This window comes from Peromyscus californicus, unplaced genomic scaffold (assembly GCF_007827085.1).
Source record: "Peromyscus californicus insignis strain IS unplaced genomic scaffold, ASM782708v3 Scaffold_13__1_contigs__length_99412109, whole genome shotgun sequence".
Classification (NCBI taxonomy): domain Eukaryota; kingdom Metazoa; phylum Chordata; class Mammalia; order Rodentia; family Cricetidae; genus Peromyscus; species Peromyscus californicus.
In genome coordinates, this window is record NW_026294424.1 from 6,840,020 (window position 1) to 6,863,282 (window position 23,263).

General features: G+C 53.7%; 1 protein-coding gene across 5 annotated transcripts in view; it reads right to left on the reverse strand.

Annotated features, from left to right (window-relative positions):
* Positions 1-940: 940 nt before the first annotated feature.
* The window catches only part of Osbp2 (oxysterol binding protein 2), a 163,196-nt gene continuing 140,873 nt past the window's right edge, over positions 941-23,263 (reverse strand). For 3 of the 5 annotated variants that reach the window (XM_052736331.1, XM_052736335.1, XM_052736333.1), the window contains 11 exons: positions 13,938-14,130; positions 13,261-13,378; positions 11,461-11,515; positions 11,057-11,206; positions 9,737-9,982; positions 7,070-7,190; positions 6,712-6,815; positions 6,544-6,639; positions 6,291-6,466; positions 1,599-1,825; positions 941-1,475 (listed from right to left, as the gene is read on the reverse strand). In XM_052736331.1, the coding sequence (XP_052592291.1) occupies positions 1,333-1,475; positions 1,599-1,825; positions 6,291-6,466; positions 6,544-6,639; positions 6,712-6,815; positions 7,070-7,190; positions 9,737-9,982; positions 11,057-11,206; positions 11,461-11,515; positions 13,261-13,378; positions 13,938-14,130 (1,629 nt within the window). In that variant the 3' untranslated portion in view covers positions 941-1,332. The remainder of the gene's footprint in view (positions 1,476-1,598; positions 1,826-6,290; positions 6,467-6,543; positions 6,640-6,711; positions 6,816-7,069; positions 7,191-9,736; positions 9,983-11,056; positions 11,207-11,460; positions 11,516-13,260; positions 13,379-13,937; positions 14,131-23,263) is intronic. The other 2 variants (XM_052736332.1, XM_052736334.1) reach the window with 1 other exon arrangement.

The window sequence follows — 23,263 nt, forward strand, 5'->3', positions numbered from 1 at the left end:
CCGTCTCTAGAGTAGCATTATAAGGCATTTCACACTTGTTTTCATTTTTTTCTTTTTTAATAAAAAACCAGCCCTGGAGTAGAAAGAAAGGCCCTGCAATTAACTTTCCAGACCAAACTGAAGGGACAGGTTAGAGTCAGAGGGTCTGAGGGTCACACGTTTCATTTCCAAGGTTGGCAGGAGCCACTGGAAGGGGTACAAGGAGAGGGCGGGGTACAGCCAACAGGAGCCAAACTCAGACAGGCACACCCTGTCTTCATCATTTTTCACTTTCACATATCATAGAAATTTAAGCAAAATAGCTATTTTATATATATTTATATATCATATATATAAATTAGGCAAATAAAGATGTCAGGAGTGCTGAGATGAGGCACCCCTGATGCCTAAGGACAAGGCGAAGGGCCAGGTGTCTGGAGCCTGGGTCACCAGCCCAGGCTAAGTGAAGGGTTTGTTCCTTATTGCTGATTTGGGGGCCTGGTTCTTGGCAGGGAGCACCTACGGGCCCTGCCTTTCAGCCCTTCTCGGCCTTCTGGGGGCTGGGGCACTGTCCCAGCATGGCCAAGGCCTGGCAGGGGCTGCTGCTGTCCGTCCACTCGGGGGCAGCCTTCGACTGCCTCCCTGCTCACATTGTGGGTCGTCCCTCCAGGGACCCCCCTATCACCTGTGGAGAGGTCAGGCGGGCTTCCCACCGTCTCTGTGCATTTGAACTCCTGGAGCTTGGACAGCACAGATACAAAACCTTGCTGTTAGAAGTGCTCCCCACTCAAAGGGGCCTGGCTTCCTTATGTCTTTAGAAGAGCGTTTCTTGCCAGGACAGTTTTGTGGCAAGAACGCACACTTGGAAAGCAGGTCTTCTAAGTGATGTGCTAAAAAGTTACTAAACCTCATCATTAGAAAGAAATGGAGGTTTTTTTGTTTTGTTTTGTTTTTCTTAAAAAAGTCAAAAGAGGCTCCCTAGGAGGGGGTAGTTTCTCCCTGGGTTGGGGTTAGTGACCTGAGCAGCCCATGGCCCAGCCAGCCGGCCTGAGGTGTGGTAACCGGGAACTAGGGTGCCCATGGGGCCCAAGTCAACGATAACGGGCTGGCGACCTGGGGGCTGGAGAAAACCCAGGTCAGCCCTTACCCCTTCTAAGGTGGGCGCCCCCTTTAGGAAAAAGGTTGTGTGTGTGTTCGTGTGTGTGTGTGTGTGTGTGTGTGTGTGTGTGTGTGTGTGTGCATGTGTGTGTGCGTGTGTGTGCCCGTGTGCACAGGTGTAGTTCAGTACTAAACTCGTGTATTAAAGAACAGGCCGAGGGCTGTGCAGGCGCCTGTATTTGCCGTAGGAGTGGCTCAGAAGATGTTGGGGCACATGTGCCAGTCCTTCTTCTCCTTGGCCTCCCAGTAGCCGCCCTTGTACATGCAGGCCATCTCCCCGGTCAGCGGGTCCAGCCTCTTCTCGAACCACAGCGGCGTATAGCAGTCTGACTCCTTCTCTGCTTGGCAGGCACAGCGGGTGAGGGGAGCTGCCCGCTGCCCTGGCCACGCCGGGGGCTCACCCCCCCCTCCCCGTCCCCCCGGGGCTCACCCTCCCCCGCCATGCTCTGCTCTGGGCTCACCATCCTCGCCGCCGCAGCTCGCCGCGCACGTCTCCAGCCGCCGGCGGCGGGATAGGCGCTGCTTCTCCTCCAGCCGCTGCTTCTCGGTGTTGGCCTCGTCCCAGCGCCCCTTCTCCATCAGTCGCTGGTCGGGCCGCAGGCGGCTGTCGGTGGGCGCCACACCGTCCTCCTGCTCGTTGAGGGTCAGGGCCAGCTCCGAGAAATAGTACATGTTCTCCGCGTTCTCCCTGCAGCGGCGACGCGGTAGCGTGAGCGACCAGGGAGGACCCTTCCCTGGCGGGCTCCTGCTCACCCCTCAGGAGCCCAGCCTGCAAAGCCCACCAGCTGGGTCGGACGCGCCCTCTATCGCCCTCACCTGGCATGCTCTCACCCACCTGCAACTGCTTTGCAACGCAGGACTTCTCTGGAAATTTGTCTTTTTAAATTTTATTTTTTTTAAAATCGGTGTCTGATTTATCAGCATAAGGTTTCCCCCTACTATTCTGCCATGTCGGTTGTAGCTCCTTGACGATTTTCAACATCCAGGTCAGAGCTGCCTGTGTGTTCATTGGTTGGAGAGAAAACTTTGTCCCTCTCTGGAGTTTTGTGCTGGAGCTGCTTCTTCCGCTTGTTTTTGGCCTCGGGATGGAGGCTTACTTCATTGTTTTTATTCCCTGTTTTTCTGGTGTGGTCTGCATTTCAAAGCTGCAGTCCCAGCACTTACCAACCTTCTTGTAATCATTTGCCGGCTTTCATCACAGCTTTTCTGCCTTAGAATTAGATGGAAGTATAGTTCTTAAACGTATAGCCATGTTTTGTTTGTTTTGTTTTCCTCTACGAAATTGCTCTGGACTCCCCTGGTGCATTTTTAGTACTTTGAACTGTGTCCTGTGGTCTAGCCTCTGGACAGGTTGCAGATGGCCCTCGTGGGTTTGCGCCGCTGGGCGACTCCGTGCTCTATGGCTGGCTAGTGATTTCTGTTGTTCGGACTTAGACTCCATGCCCTTGCTGTTTTACTTCCCATAACTCAGAGCAGCAAATCAAAATTTCCCTCACTGGTTGTAACTCGGTCCCTTTCCTTTTCTATTTTGATCACCCTGTGCTATCTGTATCTTGAGGCTGTGTTATTAGACGCAAGGTCTGTTCAAATTGAAAACTCACTCGCCTGGTGATCTCTGTTGTTAGGTTTTTGCTGTAGTTTGCTGTGACACCCTCCTGCTCTGGTGGGGGCTGCAGGGGGTTGCTTGGTTAATGTGTGGACCTATCTTTTCACCCTTTTGTTCCTATCTTTATTTTCTTCAAAATAAAGATTTATTTTGTGTGTGGAACTTTTGCCATGTGCATGCCTAGTGCTATGAGTCCCCTGAAACTGGAGTTATAGGCAGTTAGGAGCTGCCAGGTGAGGGCTGGGAATTGAACTGGGTCCTCTAGAGAAGCAGCTGGTGCTCTTAACTGCTGAGCCATCTCTCCAGCCCCCCCCCCCACCTTTATTTTTTTTATTTAAGCATATCTTTTGTAGATTAGCTGGGAGTTTTAAAAACTTGTTTCAATCTCATACCTAGGCTGGAGCACTTCATGAAATTTCAGACTGCACACTTTTTCAAAATGTCAGCGAGTCTGAAGTATTGTGTAGGCATAAGGAGATATCTTGGGGAATGGGACTTACGTCTAAACAGGAAATGCATTTGTGTTTCAGCTATATCATAAGCACAGCCTAAGGGTGGTTTAACACAGTGTTGTGAGTGTACTTGCACTGTGACCCCTCCAGAGAAGTCTGCTGTGGAATTTCCCACTCACAGTGTCATGTTGGAGAATTCACATGTGAGGGGTTGGGTTCTGAGACGCTATACTGAGGTAGGCTTTGACCTTTTAAAAGCCTAGGCTAGGCCCACTCTCTCTAGCTCCCTCTCCCTCTCTCTTTCCCTCTTTCTCCCTCTCTCTTTTTCTGCTTGCTGCTGCCTGCAGATTAGGATGTAAATTCTCAAATACCACTCCAGCCCCATGCCTGCGGCCATGCTCGCCAGCACAACAATAACAGACTAAACTTCTGAACTGTAAGCCAGCCCCAATGAAATTCTTTTATAAACCGTCTCTTCAGAGACCCGTCATGGTGTCTCTTCACAGCAACAGAACAGAAACTAACATAGTCTTACTATGGACCTCCAGCTGGCCAGGAACTTACTGTGTAGACCAGGCTAGCCTTGAACTCACAGAGCTTCTCTGCTTCCTGAGTGCTGGGATTAAAGGCTGCACCACAAAGCTCTGTCTTTGTTCTTGACCGTAACCCTGTGCCAAGTACAGGTACTGTGGATGTATTCCCATTGGCCTTTTCTTCATGTTCCTTTTTTTTGGAGGCAGGGTCTTATGTAGCTGAGGCTGGCCTCAAATTCACTGTGTAGCGAGTTGGCCATAGACTTCCTACCATCTTGTCCCTACTTCCCAGGTGCTGAAAATGCAGGTGTGTGCCACCACACCTGGTGTAAAGGGTCTTTTTGTTCATCTTAATGAACAAAAGTACTCTGGTAGACTTAAGTGCATCAGCATTGCGTCTCTCTGTGTGTTAAGATACATTGTCATAAGGGCTAAAAGACGGTCAAGTTGCCTATAGTTTTACATTCAGAGTGCTACTTACTGCTTAACAGTCAGGCAGACTTGATCTCCCTGGGAAATGCTATCTGGAGTTGATTTTTGTTATAATGCAGGTGTGTGTGGGGGCGGGGTGTGTGTGTGTGGTCCTTTTCCGTGTGGGATGAATTCTGTCTGTCCCAGACTCTTTCACTGAGCACTCTCATCCTTCCGCAGGACTTGCTGTACCTCTGTCATGTTTCAGAGATGCATAAACTGATGAGGACCTTTCCAGGCACGCTGTTCCATTCCACTACAACCTCAAAGTCCCGAGACTCAGTAGGGCAGGTCATCTTTTCTCTGGCCTTCAAAATGTCCTGGGGTCCTTATTGTTTAAAATAAATTGAGGGGCTGGAGCTGTAGTTCAATGGGTAAGAGCACTGGCTGCTCTTCCAGAGGACTTGAGTTCAATCCTCAGCGCCCACGTGACGGCTCACAACCACCTGTAACTCCCCAGTCCCAAGTGATTTGATGCCCTCTTCTGGCCTTTTAGGGCATTGCATGCAGGTGGTGCACCTATGCATGCAGGACACATCCATATATAAAATAAAAAAAATTAAAATAAATTGAAACACTGACTTTTTTTTTTCCTGAGGCAGGATTTGTAGCCCAGGCTAGCCTTGAACTGGTGATCCTCCTGCTTTAGGCCATTTTGACTGCAGCATATTCTAGATGGACATGCTCTTTATCTCTTACCTTGACCATTCTATAGGTTCTTTTGACCCACAGTCTGCCTCCCTTTACTTCTAATCTGGGAACTTGTCCCCTGTGCTGGGACTGAACGAAGGCTTGTATACGCTAAGCACACTGGTGCTTTGCCACTGAGCTGTGTCTACATCTTCAGGAAAATGGTTTAGGTTAATTACCTATTCTGCCACCTTCCCATTTTTATTGCTTCCTTACTTCGCTCCTGTGAGTCCAGGAAAAACGTGTTAGTGTGATGGTTAGTGAGGGATGGCGGTATCCCCTCCTCTTTCAGTCAGTGGTAATGCGATCTGTCAGCACCTGCAAGATGCCATCTGGCTGTCTTTAGGCTCCCGTTATTGCTGAAGACAATATTGCTGTTGGGGTGCAGGATATCAACAAGCAATACCTTCCTAAGAATCTGGCTGCTTGGGGCTAGGCATAGTGGTACATAATTGAAATCCAAGCACTTGGGAGGTTGAGGCAGGAGGATTACAAATTTGAGGCTTGAGCTACATAGCAAGTCCCAGACCAACCTGGGCTAAAGAGTGGCCTGAAGGGGAAAAACCAAACTACTGCTTTAATAGACAGGGAAAGTCCTCTGGTATTCTCTCTCCAGCAGCACCTGTCTCCAGGGACTCTGGGCTAGGAGCACACTAGATATGGCGGCTGAGGACTGTCCAGGGAGTCTGGGGGTGAATTCTGTACATGCTTTCATGAGGTATCCTGGAACTCCCTCAGGGTGACCAAGGAGTAGGCCTTCCCACTTCAGCTCTCTCTTTTGGCTTCTTGAGACAGGGCCTCACTGTGCAGCTCAGGCCGGCTCACGACACAGCTCAGGCCGGCTCACGACACAGCTCAGGCTGGCCCAAACTTGCATCCCTTCCGTCTCCACCTTCTGAGTTGCAGGTGTTTCTCTGTGCCTGGCTCCCTGCTTTCGCATTAATGCCACAACATGCTTCTTCCGACCTGTATCCCAAGGCCACACTTGCTCTACCCAACCTTGCTGTGGATTCTCAATTTCAGTTGTTTTTCCTTTGCAGAATTTTCTCTTTTGTTTTCACTGTACGTTTCCCACCCAGTTTCCTGTGAGTTGTTGTCGAGCCTGTTTTTACTTCTTGTGGCATTGCAGGGAAGGATTCCACCCTGTCACTTTGTTCAGAGTGTCTACACAGCATTTGCTGCCACTGGAGATCTTTATGCCACGTCCCGCCGGGCGGCCCTTTCTGTACTGGGATGTTGGTCTCCTGGCCCTGCTCTCTGCTGGACTCAATTCCCCAGGCCCCTATGCTCCCTGCCAGGTGGGCCGGGGGTGGCCCTCTGCCTGCCTCCTCCTCCTTGCCCTCTTTTCTCTGCCTCTCTTGGTCCCTATCTCCCCAGAGCTGGCACTCTGGCCTGACTCACGGCAGTGGGTATTTCCTCCATAGCGGCTTGGCGGGCAGCGTCTGGTACACGGTTTTTTGCTTCCCGTCGGAGCTGGGGCTGCTGTGCACGATCTTCGAGTACTCCATCTGTTCATCCCAGGAGCCTGACAGCACATAGTGGGCCTTGCCAAGGCCATCGCTCACCACTCCGGTCACCTGCGAACATTGGCAGGACACATAAGCACCCACTCTGCTCTGGGCCCACTGGGCTTCCAGGCTGTGGTCCCAGTCACCTTTCGGGCTGCTTCTTTGGAGAAGTAGCTGTAGGGCACGAACTTCAGCTGGCACCGGTCCTTGGTCTTATGGTTCACAATCTCAATGTCCCCTGACTAGAGAGAGCAGGTGGTGGTCGGTGGCCAGTCCCTAAGCCGTAGCCCCCAGCTCCCCAAGAACCCCCTGACCTGGTCAATCCAGAGCTTGCCCACGATGATGTTGTGCACCGTCGAAGTACTCTTCCTCCACACGTAGTGATTGCCACTGGCCTGGAATTCTAGGTGGATGGCACCTGGAGGCCAGAGAGGTCAGAGGTCATGGGTCCCTCATTGGTCTCGGGCCAGACCACCCACAGGCCCAGGGTCAAGAACACAGGAATATCTGTGATGCTTTGGAGGGGATGGGGGTATAGGTTAGGAGATGGGTGGGCAGTGGATGTGGGCAGTGCAGCCTCCCCTGGGGGCCACACCTGGCCTTTAGATATGCAAAGCCCTCCCTCTGAACCTGACCGTCTTCCCATCCTGGGAACCCAGAGCCCAAGCTCACCGAGTGGCATGATGGAGATGTATTTCCCCCGGAACTTGCTGGCGATGGTGATTTCCTGCCAGAGGCTCCAGCCATGCTTAGAGAACACGTGGTGGGCAGCAGATGGGGGGTGGTGGCTCACCTGGGACCAGACCAGTGGATGTGAGCATAGCTAGACACAGGCCTACCCAGGGAAGGACAGCCTACCCTATGTTCAGGATGCCTGGCTCCATCCTATGTATCCCAGGAGTGGGCCCAGGCCACTGTTCCTCTTATGACCCTGATCCAAGGCAGGTCCCCAGGGAGCACAGTATCCCTAGCGGAAGAGCAGCCTGTCAGTGTCCATCCTGGGCTTGCCCAGCCCATGGAGTGTGGCATGAGTGAGAAGCCCTACCTGGCTCTTGGGAAACAGTGGGGCAGGGGAAGCAGAGTTTGTGTCCAGGAAGTAGAAGGCGTTGCAGGACTGAGGTTTCTGTGCCCGCCTCATTTAACCCTTCCTAGGTGTGGCAATCTGAAGGAGAATGACCCCCATAGGCTCTTGTGTTTGAATGCTTGGAACTGTTTGGGAAGGATTAGGAAGTGAGGCCTTATTCAAGGAGGTGTGTCACTGGGGGTGGACTTTGAGGTTGAAAGAGGCCATGCCATTGCTGGTTAGCTCTCTCTCTGACCCATGCTGTGGATCAAGATGTAAGCTCTCAGCTGCTGCTCTGGTCACCTGCCTCCCTGCCCTTACTCCAGCACTGTAAGCCCTAGCCCTCTATTGTATAAACTCCAACCTGTAACTGTATGCCAAATTAAACTTTCTCTTCACGGTGTTTTATCACAGCAATAGACGAGTAACTGAGATGCCATGTATTTGGCAGGGGCACATAGTTCAGGCTGGCCCCAAACAGCTACACGGGTTGGGGACAGACTGGCAGAACCATATTAACTGAGGGAAAGAATATGGTCTGACTTCAGAGTGGGAGTCACATCAGTGTCCTGCCATGGGCCTTTTGTGCCCTCTACACCAGGGCCCCCAGTACCACAGAACACCCCTGACTGCTACCCCACCCCCAGGGTACCTGTCTGCTGGTTCTGTCCCTACATAGAGTGGCAGTGCCATCGATTCTTCATGGTGCCCCCTCCCAATTCCACAACTGCCAGGCTCTGTCGGGCCCAGCCTCCTTGCTCTACAGGGTGCCTCACAGTCTCCAGGTCTATCTCTGTCCCTAAATTCCACTCAGGGACTCAGTGAGCCCAATGCTCCCCGATGGTTATTGTTTCTGTTTCCACCAATGGTACTTTATGCCTCCTGAGGATTGGAAGGACAGACACAGCCTGTCTGCTGCACTCAATGATGGAGGTGCTGCCGTCGGCGAGCGCCGCTGTTCCCCATGATGGGGGTTTACACATTCAACTAGAGCAAGCCTTACAAGCAAGTGCAGGGACTGAGCCCAGGTGGAGGTCCTGGTGCCTGTGACATTTCCACTTCAGTCTCAGGACCCCTCTTCGTCCCCGCTGCTCACACTCAGGCAATGGACTCTCCCCTGCCCCGCTTCCTCAGGCTCTTCATGGCTGCCCTCAGCAAATGCTGTCTTTTCCTTTCAAAGTACAGGCAGCATCTCGCTTTCCCAGCCTCATTCACACTCTCCCCGATCTCCCGAGCAGAGCAAGGCAGAGTCGCAAGAGTGGTACAGATGCCTGCCCGGCTGCTCCCTAGCCGCCCTTCCCTTTCCCATCAGTCCCCCTCCTTTCTAGACTGCTTTCCTGACCACTCTGCCGAAACAGCCGGAAGGAAGTACCACCTGTGACAAGAGCCCTGTGTCGTCCTGTCCCGGCCGGGCCCTGCGTGTCTGACCACGTCTGACACCCCCAGGGCACTCACCACTGGCTGAATGAAGAAATGCGGGGGCCAAGCCAAGGACTGTGAGAGCCCCAAACCCCACATCTAAAGTGTTGGCACATTTTCTGGTCCCTGTTTCAAACTCAGCCACTGAATCCTGTGTGCTGGTTACTGAGGTCGCCTCACAGGTCCTTGCCGGGCCCCGGGGTGTCTCTAAACTGGTTACTGAGGTCACCTCACAGGTCCTTGCCGGGCCCCGGGGTGTCTCTAAACTGGTTACTGAGGTCACCTCACAGGTCCTTGCCGGGCCCCGGGGTGTCTCTAAACTGGTTACTGAGGTCACCTCACAGGTCCTTACCGGGCCCCGGGGTGTCTCTAAACTGGTTACTGAGGTCGCCTCACAGGTCCTTGCCGGGCCCCGGGGTGTCTCTAACCTGGCAGCCACTCAGGCCAATGGTGGAGCCAGAGCAGCGCGGCAGCACTGGCCCTGCGGACAAGGGTGCCCTGGTTCAGCATCATGTGTAGAGCTGACTTATCTTCATGGAGAAGTGGTACAGGGGACAACTGACCAGGGAAGTGTCCCTCCCAATGTGCGTGTCCCAGGCTGCAGCCTGTCACTTTTCAGCTCAGTGCCGACCTGTGCTCTAGCCTGGACTCCCCAGGGACCCCTCTAGAGGACCCTCTACTTTGGTCCCGTTCCCCGGCTCCCTCCCAGCACCAGACCCGGCTCTGTCACACCACGCTCTCCTCCCTCGCCCCCTCCCTATAGCTAGGAGACTCTGGACCTGACCTTGCCAGGAGGGGCCAGCTGCCCAGTTAGACTTGAACTAAAGGCTCTCTTTGGGTCCCAGGCCAGGCCTTACCTGCTCACAGAGGGAGCGCAGGCCCATGTCCTCCAGACGGTCCAACTCAAAGGTCTCCCCTAGCATAGGGTTGAAGGGCTTGGCGATGCGGTGCACCGTGGTGGAGTAGGAGGAGACAGAGAAGGCGGCTACCAGGCACATCTGCTCCACCGAGCTAGTGCAGTGCACCGCCTTGTCCAGTAGGTGGTGGTACTCCAGGTCCTCGGTAAGTCGCTGGAGCATGGACAAGGGCTCATTGAAGTTCACCTGTGGGTGTGGCAGGGAGGTGGCCGTCAGAGCCCCCCGCCTTTCTCAGACACCGAGGGACATCCCTGCTCTGGTGGCACCTTCACGGTGAGGTTCCATGTCCAGCACGTCCTGCCTTCGATTTCCCCTCAGCACGTGTCACTTGCTGACATGCCACTTGGTGCCACCCTGATGATGAGCACTGTCCCTCTTCTCTCACGAGGATGTCTACTCCACAAATGCCATGGCAGCAGGCCACCATGTGATCAGAGCTGGCCCGTCAGGCTCAAAGCCAGAAACAGTGGGTCAGGGCTCTACAGATAGAGGATGCAGATCCTCCTTGTTTGGAACCACGGACTGGGTGTTGTGTCAAGACCTCTTATGCTGTGCAGGATGGGTGGGAATCGGCTCCATTAGCCTCAGACAAGTCAGGGTTAGGCTCCCCTAGAAGGGAAGCCTTTCCTGATAACATTGCCCTACTCTACCCTCCAGATTCATAGTGCACGTGCGTGCGTGCGTGCGTGCATGCGTGTGTGTGTGTGTGTGTGTGTGTGTGTGTGTGTGTGTGTGCGTGTGTGTGCATGCACATGTGTGCTGTGGTTCAGCTGGGCAGTGTTGACACAGAGACCACAGATATGAAAGGACTCATGTGTCACACAATAAAACTGGCTAGCCAGGAGCCCCCAAGCTCTTCCAAGGTGGAGATGATGCTGCGGCCTAGTGCACAGGGACCCCAGATGCCCTTGGATGGCTCTATGACCTTGCTGAGTCTCCATGTGCCAAGAATGCACCAGAGACAGCCTCTGGCAAGAAGGACTACCTCTTCACCCCCAAAGCCTACTTATCTCTGCCACCCCCATCTACCATGTGAGGACAGTGGGGATGCTATGGGTCTTCCTGGGGTCTCCCAGCTATAATCACACAGAACTCTCTGTCTTGGCTCCTTCCTTCGCAGTCTGAAGGTCCCTGTTCTCTGTGGGATCATCTAAGGAACACAAAGAATCAACCCCTCAGGTATCATGAAAAAAACAACACCCCAGAGTCTCATGTGCCACATCCCAGGAGCCCCCGTGATTCCTGCCCAGAGGTGCCTACCGGCATGGGGATCCGGGAGAGCTCTCGGCCGATGCAGTTCTTCATGATGCTCCAGAGGTTAAGGCTGTAGTTGGGCTTATCGGGGATGCGGGCCCGCCGTTTAACTTTGCATGAATCCTTGGGCACAAAGGAGGCACCATCTAACACCTGCTGGAGAACCAGGCATACCGTCAGCAGACCCCCCAAGTCCATGCACTTGCTCCTGACCCTCCAAGAACCGGGGGGGAAAGCCATACACTGCTACACTGCCTGGAGATAAGGGCAGAGGCCACCTCTGCCTGCCACATGGGAGGCAGGTCTGGCACCCAAAGGTGGTCCTAAGCTCGCAGTGCTGACACCTCCCCAACCCTGACACTGAAGCACCTGGCCACCTCTTGGCTTCTGTGTACTCCCACCTCACGTACATTATCTGCTGGGGTCCAGTCCACAGAGGTTGACCCAGTTCCACCCTCGGCTTTTCTGCAGGAAAGGAAGGGGAAGCAAGTTAATTCTGGTATCCTTCTCTAACCCTGCCTACCTTCTATCTAGACAGCGCTGAGGTATGAGGGGGGCCCAGAGGCGTCTTTACCCAAGGGACCATGTCTGGCTGAGGGACCCAGGCAGTCATCTGGAGAGGCCCTACCCACCATGGTTGCTCACAGCATGGAGGTTCCATTCATTAGTACTCGCTGCCCCCCTTGAACCCAGGACCAAGAAGAGGGCAACTGGTAAGTGCCGTGTCTGGAAGAGCCTGGTAGAAGCCCCATGGGCCCCTTTGCCCACAGATATAAAGCGTGTCTTTATCTGCTTCCCACACTGGGGTCCTCAAGTGCTGGGTCTGATGCCCCCCTGCTCTCCTGACACTTGTGGGATAGATTGTCAGCAGCAGGGACACCAAGGCTGAGGGCCCAGACTCTAGGAGCCTATTGGCGGGCAGTGTGGTCAGCCAGGCTGAGCTAGGGATAGGGCCTCAGGAGACAGGCAGGGAGACCAGGGGATCGTAGGGAGCCCAGACCCCTCAGGGTGATGAGAGCAGGATGACCCTGGCTGTAGAACCATAAGAATCGATGCTGTTGGTGGTAGGTGGACTGGAGTTGAGATGGCCAAACTATGCTAGCCTTGGGTTAAAATGAGATCCTGAGATACGCTCTTTACCTTTTTTTTTTTTTTTTTTTTTTGGTTTTTCGAGACAGGGTTTCTCTGTGTAGCTTTGCGCCTTTCCTGGAACTCGCTTTGGAGACCAGGCTGGCCTCGAACTCACAGAGATCCGCCTGGCTCTGCCTCCCAAGTGCTGGGATTAAAGGCGTGCGCCACCACCGCCCGGCCGCTCTTTACCTTTTTAAGACAGGAACTTGTTATGTAGCCCTGGCTAGCCTGGAGCTCACAATGTAGACCAGGCTGCCCTTGAACTCATAGAGATCTGCCTGCCTCTGCCTCCAGAGAGCTGGGATTAAAGGGGTGTGCCACCATATCTCACTTTTTTTTCTCTCTCTCTAAATTTAATGTTCCTGGGAAATAGAGCTTCTGAGCTGAAAACACACTGGTGGATGGACAGCCCTTTCCCCAGAAGACATCGATCGGGACAAGGAGCATGCTGGTCCACGGAGCCCTCAGCAACCGAACAAGAAAGAATGCCTGGGACTTGTCACAACCTGAGCCCCCTGAGCACAGCTCCTGTCTAGCCTATCTGCTTCCCATTTTCCTTCTGCACCTGTTTGTCAGGGCTAGCCACGCCGTGGGCCTTCCCTATGCACCCGAGAGTCTGACTCCCTCACTGGTCACTACTCTATGTTAACCAGCGAATTTAGAAAAAGCCCAAATGAGCAGCCTTTTATGAAACAGGCTTGCCAATAGAAAACAAGACTGGGCATCTTGTCTGTTCCCAAACGATGACGCTGGAGGGGGTGATGGGCGCCTGTGCTGTTCTCAGAGCCGGGGTTTGCTGGATCTTTCCTTCCCCACTTTTCTCCCTCCAGGCTGGAAGTGATCTAGCCAGTACCCCTGCTAACCTCCAGGTGCAAACCATTCAGGTATTTTTTTTTTTTAATGTAACGAAGAATAGAACATAAGCAATACTATCTTGCCTGAGATTGACCTGAGACTACCCCAAGTGTACAGCTGGTCAAAAAGCCAGGTGTAGCCCAAGAACCAGCCGGAGACACTGCCCCTGGGGGGAGGAAAGCCCCTGGGCTAGAGCGGCCATCTCTGCTCACGGTGCATCCTACCTGTCTTCCTTGGACTCAGTGATTACAGTGATGAAAGATGCAGAGTCCTCCATGGCATCAAAGTACTCAGTATCTTCATCTTCTTCACTGTTCTCTCCTTTGGAGGTCAGGAAGCTTCCTAGACACGCAGAGCCGCTCCGTTTACAGCCTCATCCTGACGCCGTCCCCTCTACCCCACTGGCTTCACCTGCCCCGCTTCAGACACCCCCGACCCCATCACCCTGCACTGTGACCAATCTACTTGCTTTGCTGGGATAGGGCATTTTCCTCCCAACTCACCACTGCTCAGGCACTGCCTTCCAGAACCTTCCTGATCTGTCCATGTTTGCCTAGCCTGCCTGCGGCCCAGCTTTCCTGCCCAGGGCAGCTGTGATGCCCCCTAGCCTGATGTTATAGGTAGGCAGCCACCTGACACACGGGCAACCCTGCCCCAGAGAGAGCAGCTGGGCTCACTGAACATTTGGGAGAAGGTGGGTGGGGGCCGTTGCTAGTTGGTGGCAGGCATGGGGCATACAGCACCACAGCCCCCAGTCTGTACTCTTCAGGACAAGCTCCCATGACACCAGGTCACTTTAAGGGACAGGTTCATGGGCCTGAGAGGGCCCATAGAGCAGCACCCGCTGGGAAGAGGGGCTGAGGGCTGCCCGCCCACCCGCCAGCCTCGCTTTCCCACGCACCCTCACTGAGGCTCTTGCTGGGGTCCACCGGCCCGCCGGGGGTGTTGCAGACGGCTCTCTCAAGGCTGTTGTGCTGCTTGGCAAGCTGCTCGATGGTTTCCTCCAGGTGGGCGCGCTGCTCCTGCTCATAACTCAGAGCCTTCTGCCATCTCCGGCTGTGAATCTCCGCTAGTTCCAGGAAGTCCTTGCAGGCCTGGGAAGCATCAACCGCCGTGTAAGCCGTAGACTGTGGCCTGGTCAGCTTACCTCAGCCAGGTTCCATCTGGAGCATGCCCAACCTCCAGTTACTGTCTTTCCCTATTGTTCATCACGGCTAGGACCGCAGCTGTCTGCTGGAACATCCTTACTGGATGCAAGGTCCCTGGTGGGATCCAAGGCAGCCTTAGGCTTTCCAGCATTCCCTGGCTTTGGTCAAGAAGGACAGTAAGCCACAAACTTCCTGCCTCAGAGGCTAACAAGCCTTGTTTGAAAAGAACCAAGACTGGCTGGGCATGGTGGCGCAGGCCTGTAACTCCATCCACACAGGAGGCGGAGGCAGGATGGTTAAGTTCAAGGCCAGCCTGAGCTGTAGAGTGAGTTCAGGGCCAGCTGGGTGACTTAGCTAGATTCTGTCTCAAAATAAAAAGTAGAAAATAGGGCTGGGACTATAGCTTAGTGCTAGAGGCCCTAGGTTTACTCTCCAGTGACAGACACCCATAGAGAAAGGGGGTGTGTCTAAGATTGGAACTTTCCACCAAGTTACTTTATCATCCCTATCACATAATTCTGCCTTTTCTTTACTTTTTTTTTTTTTTTAAGCACAGGGGTGGGGTGGGGTGTGTGTTTTGAGACAGTCTCACTATGTAGCTGAGGTTGGCCGGGAACTTAGATACATAGCCCAGGATGATCCAGAGCTCACAATCATCTCGTCTCTGCTTTCTATGTGTACTGGGGTGACAGGTGTGGGCCACTATACTCCGCCATTAACACTTTTTGTTCTGGCTTCATTTCTGGTGCTGTGACAAAATGCTCCCCACACCCTGCCCCCGCAAAAGGGGGTTTATCTGGCTTACAACTCCAGGTTACGATTTATCCTGGCAGAGAAGTCCTGACAGTGGTGGGGCCTTCAAGAAGCTGGTCATACATCCACAGTTTAGAGCAGAAAGAAGTAAGTGAATGTACATAGTTCCTTCCTTCCTGGAATGTGGAGACTAACATGGAGTTGTGACTGCAAACCCACCCTTGCAATACAGTGTGACACCAACCGCAACCTGAAGAGGGCAATTTCCTCTGAGATAAAACCTTTCATCTTGGAAGGAAGTTCATTAAGACACAGGATGTTCATAAGGGGGTAGAACAAACATTCCAACCTAGAGAGACTCTCCTTAAGCTCAGGAAGTAAACAACTCAAAGGACTCAGGAAATCCTGAAACTGAGCAGATTCACTAGGCTCTTCCTCCCCAAGCATATATAAGCAGTGAGGACTGCGAGAGACACTCTTCAGATAAGTCTAGCTGTCTGGAAGAGACAGAGATCAGCCAAACTGCCTGGAAAGGACAGGTCTACCTGTGGAGCTGCCTACAGGCTATGCAGTGTACACCAGCTTTTGTGAGCTGTCACCCATGCTGGTGTGGACTTTTGATGATGTAACTATCTTTGAATCATTTCTGCTCCTGTAAGTAACCATTTAACCCACATTCCTGTAACTACCTCAATAAAATTCACTGGCTCACCAAAAAAAAAAAAAAAAAAAAAAAAAAAGTGCATGTACGGCTGCTTGCTTACTTGGCTCTTACAGTTCAGGAATCCTTGCCTAGAGAATGGTGCTGCCCACACTGGGCTGGGATCTCCCCATATCAACTAACTCAAGACAATCCCCCACAGACATGCCCACAAGCCAACCTAGCACAGGCATTGAGACTTGCTTCTCGGCTGATTCTAGCTTGTGTCAATTGACAAAACAATCCATCATACTGCTTATAAGTTTGCTCAAGTCTGTGGCCTGTTATGCTATCCAGATTCCTTTTACATCCATGGGTGGTGGTTCTACTATATCCTTATGCAGCAGGGTTGGCTCATCAGCTCTGCTCCCAGCTACCCCTGGAGAGGGTGGCCTGAGGTAGGGACCACCAGGCTTGCCCTTTCCTGGCACCTTTACCCCAGCAGAGGGCATGGCTCCTGGGCCCCACAAGCCTGAGTGTTCTCAGTTGTCACTTTCCGAGTGGGGCTTCCCCACCCTCGATGCACTAAGCCACCAGCCCACTGGGCGTCCTGCGTGTCGCACACCGTCCATGGGACATGGGAGCAATGCAGTGCCATTTCAAAGGGCTGTCAGGAGGGACACTGAGGCTGCACTCTCTAGATATGACCTTGTAGGCCTCCAGCTGCATCTGCCCAAGCACCTAGTGCTCATGCCCTCAATCCCTGGGCTTCTCAAACCTTCCCTCCAGCTCAGCCCAGGAAATTACCTCGCTCCTGCTAAGGCCAGCTGCTGGCTTCTGTGTAGTCGCATGTACTGAGTTTATTTCCATCTATACTAACACTCTTCCCATGGGATTCCTAGATGGCGGTGAGTGTTGTAGAATACATGCCAGCGCCCCTCCCCCAGACACACACACACAGAGACGCACACACAGAGACACACAGACACACACAGAAATACACATATACACACAGACACACACATACACAGACATACACACACGCACACAGAGACACACACAGACACACACACACACACACACACACACACACACACACACACAAAACCACCATTTTCCAGGTTCTTCCTAGTGTGTGGGAATCTTGGCAGCTCTGCAGAAGGCCTCTGCCCCGCCCTTGCTCTGCAATGTCTGTTCCTTCACTCTCTACCACTCTCTAGAGCTCTTGAGTCACATCAATGAGCATCAACACGGAGCAGTATTTGTTCTCTTTCACATAACTCACGAGATTTCAAACCAGACCCAGGAGGGAGGCACAGGACAAGCATCATATGGTAGCTCAAGGTCATGGCAATAAATCCCATAAGCTCACATCACAGGCCATGTGGTGTGGGCTTCCTAGAAAACAAAAGCAGGTGTCCGCCCCACCCATCTCCTCCACTCTCTCCGGTCCTCGTGTGCCTCTCCACACAGCCTTTCTGCCCGCCATCAACTCCCGCCGGTTTATTCCCACGAGTTCCTGACCTGGTAGGCCTTCCTCAACTTAGAGATGGACAGGGCATGCTCACAAAGCACTGAGGTAGCCATTTTTCTAGCATGCACAAGCCAGGGGGAAAACATTGGCTTGTCTGCAGCCCTAGCGAGGTGTGTGCAGGGCTGGGGTCTGAGTCCCTGTGTATGTCACCTACGTGATTTCCAGGGTACAGAAACTGCTGCTAGATTATGCTGTGAAGCTAGATCTTTATTGCTGTCCCCAAGCCTCTTGATGGCACAGACCATGTGGTCTTCCAAGGGTGGAATGGAGCCTGTGGGAGATGCTCACTAACAAGGATGTTGGGAGTAACCTTCTTTAAGCGGCAGGTCCCAGCTCTGACCTCAGAGAGAGGGGCTGCCTCAACAAGGCATCGGATTGCGTGGACATACCCTGGCTATATGTGATCTCCGTCTTCCTTGACGTTACCACAGGGCCCATGGGTGCAGAAGGACAGGGAGACAGGAAGTTGGACACCCCACAGACAGCTGGGCCTCATTTGAACCACATGTGGTTAGAATGAGAACATGCAGATCCCCGAGTGTCACGGTTGATTCCGTCCCACACTAAATCAAGGAGCTCACCTAGGTGGACCAAGGTGGACCTAGGTGGACCAAGGTTGACCAAGGGCTGTTGCTATTGCACCGGTAGGGCTCCTGGCCACAGCCAGGCTGCCCTGGTTGGCTGTGGACTTCAGATGTCCATCTTCCCCCCTCCCCCAGCCCCAACACACCTACCTGGTATCCACCCCCAACTCCCTGGGTCTTCTCTGCGGCCGCTGGCCTTCTGCAGGCCTCATCCTGGCCACAGCATAGAGAGACAGCCTGGTCCTGCTGCCCTGGAATGCTGAGCTGAGCAGTGCCCTAAGGGATGTGTTCACTAAGCTGGATTAAGCCTGGGGACCAGCAAGGGAGGGGAAGGTGGGGGAGGGGCAGGAAAAGCTTGGCTGACCCTGCCAAGGCCGGACACAGTTATATTTCCTGTGAGGTTCTACCACTACTATATCTAGGGCCAGAAAGTTCCTTTACACCCATCAGCTGGAGATGGCTGACCCAAAGTCTCCCCATTCACACCCATGGGCTCACCTACTGAATCCATGGAGGGTGGATAGAGTCCATTTGGGAGCCAGAGCCAATGTCTGGGTCCCCATGGGCACAGCTTTGCTTCTCATTCTGTTTAGTCCCTCTGTCTCTGAGAACGCAGCCTCCTTGTGGGATGAAGGACCTGACCCCAGGACGCCTACACAGTCTATGATTCTGTTGGATCAACTGCCCCTCAGGCTTCAATTCCAGGCACTGCCCCTTCCTCCAAATTCCAAGAGTTGTGAAAGGGTGACAGGGAACCTGGGTACTCTCGGGGACAGAGATGCAGGCTAGGGCTCCGGGCTCCCTGTGGGGAAGGCATGGGGTTGCCCCAACACAGAGTGAGAACCCCCAAAAGGCAGGTCTCCCACATAGGCCTGGCCTCACTTGGCTCCGGGATGGAAAGTCTGGGCCTTGCCCACCCACTGGGGACTTTCCCTTTCTGCTTAACAGGTGTCCATGGGATACACAGTTTGACCTGGAAACCTCTGCCTGCTGTACCCGGGGAAGGACAAACTCTAATCGCTTTTGCTATTCCTAATCCTAATCCTGCTGGTGACCTCACAGTTCCTCACACAGGCAGGAGCAGCAGCCACAGGTCAGCTTACCTGGCCCTCTGCCTGGCCTATGTGTGGCCTGTGGCAGCCTCTCAAGCTCATGGGAGGGTCTGTAGAGTGAGAACCCTGCTGGGCCTGGATGTCAGTGTCCACTCTAAAACTCAGTCTCCATGGATACCTTCATCCTCCACGATATGAGGATGACTGGGAGCTGGGATGAGCAGCCACTGGGCTCACACAGGAGGTGGGAGATGGCCAGTTGTCCAGAGAGAAGGTCCAGCCCATGTGGCTGGCTTTGTCTTCAGCCACTATTCCACAATAGAACCTGATAAGCCTGGGTGAGGAGAGGCTGGGGCGTGTGTGTGTGTGTGTGTGTGTGTGTGTGTGTGTGTGTGGCTGTTTCCATTTGTGGCTAGGCCAAGACCTGCTGGGACCTGCCATGCATCTGATATCTGTTCTACAGAGGTACTTAGGTGTCTCAGCTCCTGGGTAGATGTCTCTCCAAGATGCCGGGGTTGAGGCTGTGTGGCTACCAGGCTGATCCTCATGTGGCCCCAGATTCCCTGGAGATATCTTTGCTTTTCAATGGCCTGGGAGCTCAAAGGTGGTAAATGGAAAGGAAATGGCAGGGACACACAGTCTCCCTGAGTGTCCCCACTTCCCCAGAGTGAGTAGACACACTGGGACCAAGAGGGTTCTCTGTTCCCCTGGCCCTATGTATATAAGAAGCCCGAGTTGAATGCAACCCCACAGCGGCACTGCCTGAACCAGAGATTACTATTTTGGAAGATGCCTGTCCATCTTAGGTGTCCAGAATCAAGAGTGGGGACCCCTGAGCCTGTAATGGGGGTAGTGGGGTCAGTTCAGGACCTCGGTGGCCTGGTGAAGCCATTATTCTGTCATCCCTCCTTCCTGGTCCCCTCCAGGTCAAGCTCCAGAGTAATGAGGCCAGGCCACTCTGGTCTGGACATCATGGCCTGGGTTAACTCCGAGGTTCTAGACCTCCCCTAACCTAGGTGGGCCCTCCTGGCTGTGATTCATGTTCAGTGTTGGGGAGGCAGCTCTATGCTTCAATTAAAACTCCAAAATAGCCTTTCCATATTCAAAATAGTTCACCCCTTGCAGGAGGAATGCGCACCATCTGGCTGCCGGTTTGCTAGCTGATTTCAGACAATTCTGGAATCTATTTTTAATCCACCTCCCCAGACCCGAAGTGAGCAAGCTGTCGGGGACGGAATGCTGGTCAGCTAGCAAGAGCCTGCTCCACAGTCCCAGAGGGACCAGGGTAATGCTGCATCTTACATCCAGCCCCTGCTGGGCTGGCCCAAGGAGCCCCATGTGTCTCCTGCTTGGTGAACCAGATGAGGCTTGGGGAAGTCCCCGCCACTCCCAATAGCAAGTGGCCTCTTCTGTCATGTTCCTTCTTTGTGTGATCACCCCAGATAGAGACCCTCATGGCTTTCTAATTTCTATGAAGTGAAGTACTTAAAGGTGCGGTATGTACACCTCTGCTTGCACCCACTAATGCCCCGTCCGGGTATCTGTCTCCCCTTAACACCCCCTAGACCCCCTTATGTTCTGACATTGCAGCCTTCTCCAACTGGCTCATCTTTCCAGGTCAAGCCCATCAGGTGCCCTTACTCAGTGGGCTCTCCCAACAACCTTGTGTCAAAAATTTTCAGGTTCCTGGCTGGGTGGTGTTTAATCCCAGCCTTTAATCCCAGCACTTGGGAGGCAGAGACAGGCAGAGCTCTGTGAGTTCGAAGCCCGCCTGGTCTACAAAGCAAGCTCCAGGACAGCTAGGGCTGACACACAGAGAAACCCTGTCTCGAGAAAAAAAAAAAAAAAAAAAAAAAGGTTTTCCAGGTTCCCACTCCCTCAGCTCTTCTGGAGGGGCCCGGGTGTGTGAGATGCTTGCTTCCGCAGAGTTCAGGTTCGTCCTGCCTCCCGCTCTCTATCCCTGATGTGTGCTTGGACGCTCTCCAGTCTTCTACGGGCCTTCCCCTCGAGCCAGCTTGGCCCGCTGTTTGTCTGCACAAGCCCTCTTCTGGGGAAAGATTCTGGGGGAGTCCCTCCGGAACTGGGGTAAGCGGTGGGTGTCAGAGAAAGCATCCTCATTCTCCTGGTTTGGGCTTGCACTTCGAGGGCCATTTTGATGGCCTTTGTTCCCACCCAGGAGGCATCTCAGTTGGCTCCGTCTTCACGTCAGAGTGGCACTGGGCATTTTTTCTGGCACCAGCCCCCTTTTCTCTGTCCCCCCAGGATCCAGGAAATGTCTACAGATATCTGTCCCGGCCTCACTGCCAGCCCATTCTCCAAGCAGGAAGATTTGCGCAAATGTAAGAGGAAGAGAGACAAAAACGACCACTCTGGGGACCCAAGCAATACAGATGCTGCTGCCGCCGCCGCCAATGAAGCTGTAGCGACACCAACTTCACACGGCTAGCGTGAGGAACGGAGTCTTGGGCAGAAGAGGGATGACCACAGCGGTCAGCAAGCAGGCAGATGAACCCCCACCACACCACAGGCCTGCTTTTCAGAGCATCTGGCCCCATCGCAGAGCGTCAGCGGAAACGAGGGCGTCTGACGGCTTTCTTCCCTCTGCGTTACAGGACCCAGCGCCAAAGTGTGAGCATGCAGCATGCTCACACCCAGTCCCTTGCCTCATGCTACGCTGCGAGGCGTGCCCTGGCTCCTAGGCTTGGAAAATGGGGACAACGAGGGACATGTCCCCGTGCTGAACTTGGCGAAGCCCCTCACCACGGTTCACAGGAGTTCAAGGGTCTTCCACGATCCCAAGCTAATCTAACAGTGCTGAGATTTTCCCTAAGGGGCAGGGCTAATTCACAGCTACCCAAGCAATCATTCAAGCAGGATTTGCTGGGTTGGCGGTTATCAGCTGAACAGTTATCCGCTGGGGGATTCTGCCAGACACTGAGCGAGCCATTCATTTGCTCCGACTTCCTTTCACAATTTTCCCTTGGTTTCTCTCTCTCTCTGGTGTGCTGAAGCCCTGGGTGCTGGGCCCTGTACCAGGCACAGGGGTTACAGGACCGTGGGGCTGCCAAGGTCCTGCCCTTTCAGGGAGTATGGGCCAAGTGCTGCCATGAACAGCGTATGAAACGCTATGGGCCCATGGATGCTGTTGGATGCTGAGGAGGGGAGGCAGGAAAGGAAGCTTGGGTGAGGTTTTCCTGCCCTCCCACATCCAACCAATGGGAGGTATGGGCTGATTTCCTCCCATGAAGCAGCAGGCTGTGGCTGCTCTGGAATCACAAAGACCTGGGCTCACCTCAGCACCATGACCCTGACCGTTCCTCTCTCCTGCCAGGGTCTGTTCCGCAGCCACCACTTCTGTTCTCTGCTCCCAGGGAAGAGAGGTGTCCGTGACTGGAACCCGAGAGTCATTCTCCTGTGAGGTTGTGGTTGGCTGGACCTGGACTGACTTCCAGAACTCTCTTTCCACTGGATCCTCGCCACCCCACCCCACCCTGAAGGTCCACCACTAATACACGTGAGACAATGCATCACTAGGAAAGATTGCCCGGCTGTGAGCTCCAGGGACAGGAAGGGTCTGCTGTTTCCTGCTGAGTCCTGCACACAGGCCTGGGGAGGGCTCATTAAGGTTTGGTAATATGCCCATTGGGCAGGGCCTCCCTAACTATGCAGCCACACGGCCACAGAGTCACTGCAGGTAAGGACAGCATAGCACCAGCAAAGGCATTCCGGTGTCATTTGGTGTCCTCAGACACCAGGAGGAGTATACTGGGCGGGAGGTAAGGATGCCGTCTTGCCTTTTGGGGGGCAGTGGGCTGGAGAGCCTGCTCCACTAGCCACAGAGCCTGGGCTCTTGGGAACTGTGCAGGGACCTCCCTCACGTGTCTCACTGGTAGTCTGGAACCAAAAGGCCTATGATCCAGCTCACTTTCAGGACTGTAAAGGACCCTTCCTTCTGGAGGCCAAATAATGCCAGATTCGTCATCATCTGGGGGAAGTGGGGGTGAAGTGGCAGCCTCGGCCTGAATAAGAAGCTGCTGTTTGCTTCTCGGCCTTGGGTGGGGTGGGGTTCCCAGCAGGGCTTGTCCAGCTCTCACTTTTTGCTCTATTAGGACCAAGGCACAGTCAGAAGTAATGTGGAAAACACAGGCACTTGCTAGGGCCAGGGGTGGCTCTAAGAGGGGAGAATCTCCTCCATTCAAAGGGTCAGTGCAAGAGGTACAAGAGGAGTTCCAGACTTGGGTGTGGGCTGCTGGAAGCTTCAACTCATATCCGTCAGTGCAGGGTGGGGACTGAAAAGGCAGCCAGCCGTCCACAGCGGGAGGACCACTTTGGAGCTGCATTTGAGGGGCTGGGCAGGGGTGGCTTGTACCTTCTGAAAACAGCTGGGGGTGATTTCCATCTCTGAGTCCCCAGCCTTCAGCCACAGCTATCCGAGGCCCCAGGGCAGCACAAGGTGAACAATGGACTGAAAGATGTGCCGGAGGTATTTGGCTGGGAACGTGGTGTAGTGGTAGAG